The sequence below is a fragment of the Alligator sinensis genome, unplaced genomic scaffold, assembly GCF_000455745.1.
Source record: "Alligator sinensis unplaced genomic scaffold, ASM45574v1 scaffold222_1, whole genome shotgun sequence".
Lineage (NCBI taxonomy): Eukaryota > Metazoa > Chordata > Crocodylia > Alligatoridae > Alligator > Alligator sinensis.
Window position 1 is genome coordinate 3,965,448 of NW_005841912.1, and position 12,635 is coordinate 3,978,082.

A 12,635-nucleotide genomic window follows, 5' to 3' on the forward strand; every position below is an offset into this window, starting at 1 on the left:
GTTTGGGGGGGCCACTGGGTGTGGTAGGTGGGGGAGCCAGTGGGAGCATGGGGCCTGCATCAGTGTCCCGGGACCAGTGCCGGCAGGGCCCAAAGGAGGGTGGCAGGAGTGCGGGGTCCTAGCCAGCAGGCACTCTATGGAGCCGGGCCAGCTCCCCCCTCTCCCTGCTGGTGCAGCCCAGCCCGGCTCCACAGACCACTGCCAGCCTGCGCACTGCTTTGGGCCCCACCAGTGCTGGCCCTGGGACATTGGTCCCAAGATGGTGACCAGGGCACCTGTCAAGGGGCGAGGCTACCCATGCGGCCCTCGACAGCCTGCCAGAACTGGGTAAGTGGCCCTCCGCCCATAATAATTGCCCGCCCCTGGGCTAGGGCGAACACCCATCCCTAACTGGGCGGGACAGTCCCAGAATGGGATTATCAAGTCCCAGTCCTGGGCTGCATGACTCTGGGACACTTTGTCCTGGATTCACAGCATTGTGCATGGATCTGGGTTTCCCTCTGCAGGCTGGCAGCATTCCAGCCTGGAAAGGACTGCGTGGGGCTGCCAGGAGCAAGACGCAGGGTCGCCATATGCACGTGCACACCCAAACACACGCACAAGGATGGGAAAGAGCCAGACAGTATGGAGAGTACTTGCCTGCAGGTAAGTTTATGGGGTTGGGGGGGGAGGGAGAGGCAAAAATCAAGGCCCCCATAGTGAAGAAGGGAGTGGGACAGAGGCTTGGGGCGCTCCCCAGCCAGAGTGGTGCATGGGGCCTCAGGGCTGGGGCGAGGGGCAAGACCAAGCCATGGACAGCTTGTCCAGGGGTGCGTGGGAGGGAGACTCCCCACATATCCACAATTCAAAAAGGATGTGGAAAAGCTTGAGAGAGTGCAGAAGAGAGCCAAACACATGACCAAAGGTCAGGAAAGCAGACCTTATGAAGAGAGGCTGTGAGCTATGGGGCTCTTCAGCCTGGAAGAGCAGAGGCCCAGGGGTGAGCTGGTGGCCACCTATAAGTTTATCAGGGGTGCTCACCAGGATCTGGGGGAACGTCTATTCACCAGAGCACCCCAAGGGATGGCAAGATCGAATGGTCACGAACTCCTCCATGACCATTTCAGGCTGGACATAACAAAGAACTTCTTTACTGTCCGAGCCCCCACAGTTTGGAATAGACTGCCGCCGGAGGTGGTTCAACCACCTACTTTGAATGCGTTCAAGAGCCATTTGGATGCTTATCTTGCTGGGATCCTATGATCCCTGCTGAATTCCTGCCCCTGGGGCAGGGGGTTGGACTTGATGATCTTCTGAGGTCCCTTCCAGCCCTAATGTCTACGAAATCTATATCCCCAGGGAGGGGGCATACTGAGTGCACATGCCCCCCACATTTGTGTGGGGTCGGGGTGGATGAGGGCCGTCTGCTGTGGGCCTGGGGCTCCCTGCTCTGCTGTCCTCTTCCCTGGAGCCCTGCACCAACAGCAACATGCCCCATGCCCGCACGGCAGCTGCCAGGGCGGTGGGAGCATGGAGTTGTGCCTCCCATGGCTGCCAGGCAGGCAGGGAGGCACACAGGCGGTGTGCAGCTCCTGGGGGAATGGCAGCAAGATGGGAAGCCCTGAGCCTGCAACCTGCATCCGCCCCTGCCCCACTCAGCTCTGGCCATGTCGCTGTGGGGGTGGGGCACAGCATGTGTCCTGCCTTTGCATTTTAAAGAGGTGTTCATCCTACCTGTCACAGTTCAAGGCTTAATGCCAGCATCAAAAACATTTTCTGGCAGTGGGGCCAGAATGACCCAGCTCAGTTCCAGAGAGTTTCTAGGACCCAACCACTGCCATCTCTGGATCCAGCCCATGGATCACAGGTTGCCACCCCTGACATAGTGCATTTCACAGATCTTTTAAACAGATCCCTTTGCCCGTCCCATTTTTACACTTAATTTAGTGCCAGATATCTTCCTATACATCATTACAATCCTTTTTGATGGAAACAAAATTGCTTTGGGCACTTTTCTACATCTTAATCATGAATTTAAGACCTTTAAGTGCATATATCCTGGTTGCAGGTAAATAGTAGGGCCGAACAATAGTTTCTTGTTCATACTTAACCATATACATTACCACTGTGTCTATGCTGCATATGGAAGCAAGTTATAGAGAGGCAAATTACACACATGCAAGCACGCACACAAACTTTATGAAGTATTTCTGTATAATACCATGCACTTTACAGTATACTTTGACCATTCACTGGCTTGCAGCAAAAAGCTGAAGAAACCGTTACATTTCAAGCAGTCCAGGATTTTGCACTGTTGACTTCAGACATTTTTAAGAACAAAATTAAACGAAAGAAGACATGTATGGCAGGGGAGGGAAAGGTAGATTAACAAGTAAAGCTATTTTCTTTAGGCTCTATAAACATGGCCTAAAAGGAAAAGTTTATTAGTAATTCATGTATTTTCCCCTCTGAAAGACATTAAACAGCTTGAGATTTGATAAAAGTATTAAATGACAGGAATCAAGGGTGTAAATTTCAGCAACTGAGAGTAGGGATTTTTATGCACACAGTTATAAAAATATTTCATTACAATTTCAATATCTACTTAGGACATTTAAGAAAGAAGCTCTCAATTTCTCTAACAGTGCAATTATGGACTAAGAGTTATCCACCTGTATCAGAAATACATGCTCCCAGTGAAGTCTCCAACAAAAAAGAAAAACACATTTTATATTAAAGACCAAAGGGAACTTTTCATTCCCCCTACATAAAGTTTTAGGCCCTCTTTTTACCTTATAACAAGCAAAGCATATTTCCTTCAGCTTCATAAGGTTTTTTATATTAAAGGAATTGATCAGTGTGTAAAATTTTCAAAAAGAGATTGATATCAAAAGTTGCACTCTCAGTGACGTGTAACAAGTATTCTTACTTTGGGCCAGCAGACATAACTGGGCAGCTTTCTTCTGTACAGAAATCTGTAATGGTTCCATAAAGCATGTTGATCTGATTGAAGAAGTCCACAGCTGTAAAGTATTTAAACAATTAATTAGCAGTTTGGCAGCAATTTAATAACACTGCAAGCTTCATGCATTTTCAGTTATGAAATACAGGATGCTGAGCAGGGTTATGCAACGAGACATCCTATCCTCATTGTTATCAAGACAATGTGGGGCACAAACAAAACATCCACCATGTGTTGAGTTTCTTGCACACTCCCAGCTATTCTAAGTCACTGACATTTCAAATATAGCAGAAAAAAGTCACAACTCCAGGAAAGTTCTTATTTATTCATCCAACTCTTTAATGGAGATATTTACATTTTCAAAGCCACACTCATTCTGTTGAAGATAGATGTTTAAAATCAGCAGCTAAAGCTTTTCAGTTTAAACTCCAAAGTGTAATGAACTGTTTAGCTATTAGTTGACCCTGAAGTCCCTAAATAACTTATATAAAAATGATCATGCTTTCCAAAAATAAATGCCATACAAAGAACTCCAAGGCATTACATGTGAAAATTATATTAAAATACTATGCCATATAATTAGCTTTGTTTTTCTGGTTTCTATCAAGAACTTCCAGTTAGACCATAAAGTATGTTCCCCTAAAACAAACCAGGCTCTTTGGTTTATTTATTTATTTATTTATTTATTTATTTATTGTTTTTCCAGTGGTGTCCTGTGACATGCTCTGGGAGAAATAAGATATTCAATTTATCCTAGATGTGACTTTTAAATAGAAGTCACAAGTTAGGCTTCTAAGAAGGTAACAAAATGTTCAGAGTTGCTAAGCTCTAAGCAGTTCTTACTGCAGGCAGTAACTTATGAAGCCAATGGGCACTAAATCCACACTGCCTTTTAAAAATCAGGAATCTGTGTTTGGTATCCTAACTCCAAGCTAATCAATTTCTTCCTTTACCTATGGAAAAAAAATGTATACAAATCAGCTTCCTTTTTCTTTGAACTGACTGATCTTGATTGCCCTGGATACTCCCCAGGGTGCTCCAACATCACTCAAAGGAATATTGAGGAGTACTAGGACACGCAGGCCAAATTAAAGATAAAGCTTTAATGACAAAATACATGTTAGAGAGCAGATCTTAAACTAGTGGCAACTGAATTCTTCCAGCAGTGATAACCGTTCCTGGGATAAAAAGAACATTTTCTGCTACTGGGTGAGCCCAGCCCAAAATGGTACAAATCCATAAGAGCAGAAGCTTTTTTAAATCTGTGGAAATGTATTATTCGTGAAACCTGCTAAGATAATTCCATTTGAGTATGAAGCCCTCTTAACAGTAACAGTGCTAGCATAGCCAGCATTAGCAGTTCAAGCCTTTCCACAAACAGGCCTTGGCCCTCAGCTGAGGGAATCATACATACAGTGACAGTGAGTTTAATCTCAACATTCAGCTTGTGCCATGGCACTTGTATTGTGGAGACCAGCCAGGGTGCCAGTAGTGCCACCTGTTATGACAGGTTCTGATAGAAACCATCTTTCAAAAGTAATCTTCAATGTCTTGCTGCAGTTTCCTGAACCTAGAATTGCTCTGCAGTGCTGAACAGAAGTTTCTAGCTCTCCTGGCTGCCCAGCGAGCCTTGACAAATGAACAGATGCACAGTTTGCCTCGTTTCAGTCTGTTTGCAGATTCAACAACAGTGATGAGAGATTTATGACCTTCCACTGTCTATTTTAATTGGGTGATGTCTCTGATTCAATGCCATTGTCATTAACCATTTCCCTATGGAAATGGAACCCATATATTCAACTATTGCCCTCATTCACTGAGGGGGGACAGGCAAATGAGGCCCTTTAGTGCCATGTGGTATCTGAATGAAAATTCAAATAAGAACCAGGCTTCTTCACTCTGGATGTGCAAGTGGCTGAATATTCTCCTAACTAATCTCTGAAGCATTCAGATAGCCATGTTTGTACTATCAGCCCTAGTTATAAAGGCAACATTTTTAGAGTTGTCAGTTATAAAATGCTACATTCCTACAAGTCCTATCAGCAGGATACTGCTAAGCTCACATATAATATTAAGTTCCCAGGTCCAGCATCATGACACAAATGATACAAAACTGAGGCTGAGACAAGGCAGTGCAAAGCCCTCCACAGCTCAACAGCAAACATCAACAGTCTTCACTTATTCTAAAGGTTGTTCCTTTTGAGCAGCTGTGCAATAGAAACAGTGTTGGCATACCCAGAATCTAAGGATTGATAAAATATTGCCTCGTAGAGTGATGGAAGTTTGGGAGGAGGGGGTTGATAAAAGAGGAAGGAGAGATCCCTTAGGCTCCATAAACGACACGGCAACTTAATGACCTACAAACTCTTGCTCCTATTTTTCAGCAGATGCTGTACTTTGGCTGCAAACTGCCGCTGTATAACTAACAAGCACCAAAAAAGGAAGCAACTCGAAAATAAATAAATAAATAAATAAATAAAAACCCTGATGGATCACATGTTTAGGTGCATATTATGTTTCACAATAGGCAGGCTCCCTTTGGAAACACAACAATAACAATTGGTGAGACATGCTGAGGAAAAGCAGTCACAGAAAGGGAAGACTTGCTGGGAAAACAAAGCATCTTTTAATATCAAAAAGCTTGTGCAGCTCTTGTAGCTTACAGCCATTTTTGAGCTTTCTAGTTTTGAGAGCCCTGAAGTTTTCCAACCCCACTCCCAAAAAGCCACAAACAGCAATGCCTGTTTAAAAGCAGATGCATCTGAAACCACATGGGCTTTGTGAAGATAACTGTCATTGCTTGGGCCTACATTCTGAGTATCAAGAGGCCATGAAACAAATTCCCAACCTCCAAAACTACCAATGTGTGACAAGTAAACAAAATGTTATTCCATTTCTTCTTTGGCACTGTCACTTCCCCTTTTTGGTGCTTGTTTTTAAAAAACAAGCAATTTCTCCAGTTGAAGATGTGCACTGCCTGCCAAATAAAGGAAGAGGGTGGACAAATGTAACAATTATACTGGTATCAAATGACACTGGCATAAGCCATTATGATGTAGGTCTTATATATGCATGTTCAAATACAGTAAAACATGTTGTTACATTAACTCCCTTTCATTCAGGGTTAAAGATACAATACAGCGATTTGTTTCACTTGTACAGTAGAACCTGGATACTTCAAAGTGTTAAATTCCTAATCTCCCTGCAAAACATCTGGGGGAACACAGGGCCACAACAGACAACTGAGCAGGACTGCTGAGCTGCTTCAGATGTTTGCTGTGGCTTTTAATTTCAAAGGGTACTGCTTCTCTTACCAGCAACGTGGGACCACTCTAGCTGAGTGGAAAAACAGCACCCTACAAAAGAAAAGCTGCAAATTAAGCAGCTTGTCCTTAATTCAGCAACCTGCTGTGAGCCAAGCAGGATGCCAGCCACTCAGATACAAATGATCCAGGACCTACTACACCACTACAAGAACATGATATTTTTTATTGGATGAAATATATAGCTGGGAGAGATGACACACAAACTTTAAGGCACCAAAAAGTACAGCCAAAAGACACAGAAGCAAGGTTCTTGGGTTCTATTCCCAGATGTATAACTGTGACTTTTGACAACACATTTGCATAATATCTGTACCAGTTTGCTATCTTTATTACCTATGAAAATGCAAACACCACGTTCCCATGAGAGCTTTCACAACTGCTGTATACATAGGACTTCCCCAATCCTTTACGAGTGTTTTATGAAAACACGTATTTTGTGGGATCGTCAACAAATTTGGAAGGTGAAAGCCATATAAAAATAGCAATTGACCCGTGCAACTAAGACCAAATATATCAAGATGCAGAAAGGAGGCTAGATATCTGTATAGATAACAAGAACATCCACAATGTCATTAGAAGAGCTTCAGTGCATTAGACAAAAAGCCCAGACACTTATAAATAAAAAAGAAAAATCCTCTGGTAAAAGCTTATTCCACACTTCTCTAATTTGGGCAGTCCCCATTTTCCTCTAGCTTATTGTAAAATGCAACATCAGGCAGGATGTACCAGTAGTCACAGTTGGCACGGCAGTTCCTGGCTTCCTCATCTTCCTTTGTTTGGGTCTCTCAAGCTAAGACGAACTCACTCCCTACTCTGCATTCAGAACAAGGAGAATTTACAGTACTATTATGATAGGCAAAAACAGCAATAAAAAAAAAAAAAAAAATCAGACTTCCAATGTAGGAGACCGATTCAGTCATCAACCACTGGCAGCCTGTTGTGTGAAAGCTCTGGGGACCAAGAGGGGTGGCACAAAGAAGACAGTTGATACATTTGGGTGTCTCTGTTTTGCCCAGACTGGCTCAGAAGAGACAAACAGGAGAAACAGAAAGGAGGAAGTTAGAATAATCAAATCAAAAAGTTACCAAAGCATAGGCTAACAGCTCAGCATGGGGAACAAGAGAGTAATATTGGAAATGCTGTAAAGAAACACCTGCACATTTCTTAGGGGAAGACAGAAAGCTTTTCCACATATCTGTTTGCAATTTTAACATCTGTTTTAGACTTGGCCCTAACTACTCATCCAAACAAAGATTTAAACTCACCACAGAAATACACCCCCGGGAAATTATACAATTATGCACCCATGCAATTTTGCGCATAACATATATGACCATGCAAAATTGCATAATTTTGCATAATTTAACCTGGGTGGGCTCTGTGCCATGTGGAGGCACTGAGCACAGTGGCACACAACTAGACAGCTGGTAAGTGGGAAGAGGAGCTCCTGCCTGCAGGGGGTGGTCTGTGGCTGCACGTGGGGTGGGCATGGGCCTCCCACCACATGCACCCCTTCCTTTCCCCCCCTCCCCTTCCCCAAGGTGCACAGCCCCTGCTGCCAATGGTGGCAACAGCAGCAGCAGGCCTTTGGGGTGCTCATGGCTGTGGCATGCAGAGCCCCCCGATGGCCCACAGCTCCGGCCGAGTCCTGGATGGCCCACTAGTGCATGCCTTCAACCCAAACCAGGCTGGCTCTGTGCACATGAGGCTCATGGCACAGCAGGTAGGAGCCGTATGCCATTGGGCCGGGCTGGCCAGCTCTGTGCCTCCACATGGGTCTCCTAGCATTCCAGCAGGAAGCCACATGTGGAGGCACGGAGACAGCCTGGCCTGATGGCACATAATTTCGTGCCTCCATGTGTGGCTTCCCGCTGGAATGCTGGAAGCCCCACATAGAGGCATTAAGCCCACCCGGCCCGATGGCACGCAGCTCCTGCCTGCAGTGCCACAAACCACATATGCTGGCTCAAAGCCAGCTTGGTCTGACCTGATCTGCCGTCCCTGGGGCTCGGTGAGTAATTTTGAATTTTTCTTTGCATAATCCCCTGGGGTATAATAGAAAGATATAACCATGCTGTTGAGTAAAACAGGTTTAGCTGGAATCTAAGGGTACCTATACATGAGCAGGGGGAATTCCAGCTCATTGGAGCAGACTCAATTTATCAAGTCTGCTGGAACGTGGCAATTGCTGCGCTCCAGCCACCTCCCACATCTCGTGCATCAACCTTCCTGCACTTCAAAATGGCAGCGAGAGCACTTTATCTAAAACTTGTCAAATGAGCTTTAGATAAAAGTGCCCCCGCTGCCATTTTAAAGTGCAGGGATGCTGATACACAAGATGCTCAGGGTGCTTTAATTAGAGCAGCTCTCAGAGCCACTCTAATTAAAGCACCACTCCCAGAGCATGTGTACAAACACCCCAAAGGACTGAAGTCACACTAAGGTGGCACCTTACCGGCTATTTGCTAAATACAGCACTGGCATTTCCCCTTCAGAGCTCACATAGTTTATGAACAAATACTTTGGTTTTAACCACAAAAAGCAGTGATTTGTTTGGGAAAAACTTCTATTTTCAACATACATAGCAGGGAGTTATTTATTTTGAGACATTTAGTTGCTGTGAATTCTCTAAATTATACCATCTTTTGCTCTTTTAATTGCAGTACAACACATGGTTGTGCATGAAGAAAAACCCAACATGCAGGTGTCCTTGTTCATGACTAGGCCACATTTGCTGTCCAACTCCCACAGGAAAAGATCAAGTGACTTACTGTTAACTGCAACCCATTCATTTAAGTCTTCCCCCTCTGGCAGCATGACGGCCATCCGGAGATTACCACTTCCAAGCGTGGCTTCTGCATGTTTTAGTAGCTCATACTGGTGAGACCCCTCTGGAATGTTTTTCTTTGGTTTAAATGTTTTAGAAGAGCGACTACCACTGTGAAATAGAGGGAGAAAAAGTTTTAGAGAACTTAACAGAAACTGAAGGAAGGCTAGAGAACTCATAAATTAGCATAGCACTAAGTGATTAACACTTCTCTTCCCACCAAATTTTTATTTAGATTAAGAAGGATGTTTACAAAAATCAGAGATATAAATTACAGACATCTTGACTTGTTGGTTTCTATTAAACAATTAGTTGAAACTCAAAATGCATTCTCCTCTCACAGTATTATACTACCAGCTGGACAGCAGGGAATATAATACATACTCCCACTCACTGCACAGTAAACTGGGTCAATCAACAGGAAAAAAAAAAAGTGATTTACTGGAATCAGGAGGACTACATTTCAGAGACAGGAGAGTGGCACAATAAAATTATCTCCCACCTCCCCAAGTAACCTATGAGACAGGTTAGGTTGTAGCTGACGAGACAAAGAAGAAAAGATAAACCCATCACTTTTAAACTGCTGTCTTTCAAGAGGGATGAAATTGTACTACTTTGGCAAAAATAAATCTGAATGTAGGCAGCCAGCAGTGCTTTCCACTCAGTTTTTTTGATAGTGTAAAAGGTTACTATTAATTCCCTAAAAGTAAGCAGCTGCTTTTTCATAAAGATATAGTCCTCTGGGTCCTCAGACAATTAAAACAATGTACTGGTCATATTAGCACATTGTCAGCCCATTTCAATCTCAATCTTACTTAAAAAGATGCATCTCACACAGGTTTAGCTGGAATCTAAATGTACGGCAACTCCAAATGTACGTTAGAAATGACCAGTTTGGGTTAATATTGTTTTCAATATATACATAAGCATAGTGATGTTGGTGAAGTGTTATAGTTATGGTAGACCTGATCCTTCCATTCCAAATCCCTATTTTCAAGGGCTTCTTCTGTGATTTCCCTCTGGATTTTGTATCTTCTTTGAGCCTACAAGTTACATTTGATGAAAATATTCATAAGAGTTGTTTGAAAGGAATTATAGGTAGAAAATTTTGGGCACTTTTTTCCTGTTTCTACTTTACACTAAATTCAAGGTCAAATTAAATAGACATTTCTGTTCGGATAATTAAAAATAGTTTTTAAACATGCTGAACTGGGTATGTATATGCTGCTGAATAAACAGGACCTTATGAAAAAAACTTGAAGCAAACTAAGAAAATGTGCTTAAGTTTTAATAGTAAAAAGATAACATTACATTTCCAAATTATCTAAAACATGTATTGGATGTAAGGCTTCAGGTATCTGCAGAAGTAGGTTTCATTGAATGAGCCAGTATATGGAGCCTAAAATGAGTGAGTCAACTGCTAATAGATCTGTTGAAATTGGAAGATCAAAATGTAAGTGAGCGCTGGGGAGAGGGAGTTGTTAAATGAAGTAGTCAAGGAATTTTAAGAGACAAAAAGGCCACCTCCTCTTGACATCACGTGTCATTTTTGCAGTGTTTCATTTTAAAAAGATTTCTAATGGTATAAAACAGTCATGTATGGATGCAGGTATGCATGTTCCAGGAGACACAACAATGGAATTGCACTATGAACATGGGGATGAACTTGGACACTCTGGCTATTTGTAGATGTGCTCACCATTTTCTAAACCAGGAGTTCTTTGAAAGGTCTCAGGGGGTACGCAGGGGCGGGCAGGGACAGAGTGCCACTGCCTCACAGGAACAGGGCCAGGGCAGGGCAAGAGCAGCGGTGCCCTTCCACAGTCCGCACAGGTGCCGTGCTGCCGCTGCTCGCCACCCCCTTGCCCCCAGCTCATTGTCTGGCTGCTCGCCACCCCTCCCCCCTGCCACTGTCCAGCCATGCACCACCCCTGCCGGGGTACACTTATTAAAAAGGGAGTTGCCAGGGGTACACTTAGTAAAAAAAGTTGAAAACCCTTGTTCTAGACCATATTAACCAACTTGCATCACACACTCCAAATCAAATTTCAAGGGTTAATAAATAAGCATTGACCATCAGCCCCTTAACTGACCCAATTTGCAGCCTGTGTATGGGTTGATGTGCACTTGTGGTTGGAAGCAATCAGGAGGCAACAATAAGCTTGTTTAAGCACTGCTACATTGTTGCGGATCTACTGTTCCAGAAGCCATAATGGGTGCAATTGACTCCAGTGTTAATGACCATCTCAGCCAATGTGTAGTCCGGGGTAGAGAGGGGGAGGGCCCAAGGGGGCTAGTTCCCTTCTTCACAGACCAGAACCTGTATGCTTGGGTGGGACTGGGAGCAGTCAGGATACTGATACTTAGTCACTGTAAGGTGTTGTTGGCACATTTGACTTTATGAAGGTGTTATCTTTGTGCCTCATAGCCTTTATTATGTTGCAAAAACCAACTGAGTTTCCCTTTCCAGGACTGATATTTGTAATGCTCATCTGGCAGTTCCTAAGGACTGTTTTTCCTAAAAGCAACACCATATATACATGTTAATTAATACAGTTTAAATTACCTAGTTCAGAGGGCCCTAGTCTGCACTGACTTTAATCCTCATTCAATTGGGATTAGTTAATTCAGACAGAAGTCAATTTTAATTTGGACTACAGATGTCCATGTGTATATAGTGACGGCTGTAGTCCAAATTAAACCTAGAAAAACATAGTATCCATCAACAGCCTGTTTGACTATATTGTAAAGAAGTGTTTCTATTGACTTGATTTTTCCCATCACAGCCCTCTACAACCCAAAGCAGAAGAGAAACACACACACACAGCACACCTGAGATTACACACTTGTTAAAACTAGGATTTTTAAAAATAAGATGAGAAGATTTTGTACATCAAGAGTGCAACAAAGAGAATTATATTTCTAAAATGTTTCACAAGAGAAAACTTAATGTTATGTACCAAGCCTATGATAAAACTGCCTATTGAGTCATCAAGTCTCAACTAAAACTAAACAAGGGCTGGAGACAAAGAAAATTACTAAAATTGGAAATTACTCATCAGTTTCTTAAATTCTGTTGAATGTAAAACAATACCTTCAAGGAAAGGGGGGCAACCCCTTGGATATCTGAACATTAACTTAATACCATGTCTTGAGCTTCTAAGCCGCAAAAGGGTGGTGATCTCCAATTCCTTTCTTTTTTTTGTAAAGCTACAGCTTTCTTCCTTAAAATAGCAAGTGTCAACCTTTTATAAAGGACCATAAACATTTCTCATCATCCCCAACTTTGGCCAGTAGAGGCAACTTAGGAAAAAAAAAATAGAGGGGTGTGTAGGGTGTCCTTTTCTTTACTGTTTTATGATGTATGAACAAGTCGTAAAGCAAATTTTATTTTCTTTCCTTTAGTTGTATTTTCTTCTAATAATCATTCAGATTTCTCCACATTGCCTATTCAAGTTCTAAGTTTGACGTATCTGTTAAACATTTCCCTTTCTTCTTGTGGTTACACTTGGTGGAATACTGTTTTAAATTAATTTCCCTA

At 43.0% G+C, this 12,635-nt stretch overlaps 1 protein-coding gene across 1 annotated transcript in view; it reads right to left on the reverse strand.

The window, feature by feature from the left end:
• The window catches only part of MOB1B (MOB kinase activator 1B), a 27,801-nt gene extending 18,513 nt beyond the window's left edge, over positions 1–9,288 (reverse strand). The window contains exons 1-2 of the mRNA XM_006018787.3: positions 9,039–9,288; positions 2,909–3,002 (exon numbers count right to left, since the gene is read on the reverse strand). Of these exons, the coding sequence (XP_006018849.2) occupies positions 2,909–3,002; positions 9,039–9,273 (329 nt within the window). The 5' untranslated portion in view covers positions 9,274–9,288. The remainder of the gene's footprint in view (positions 1–2,908; positions 3,003–9,038) is intronic.
• Positions 9,289–12,635: the final 3,347 nt, after the last annotated feature.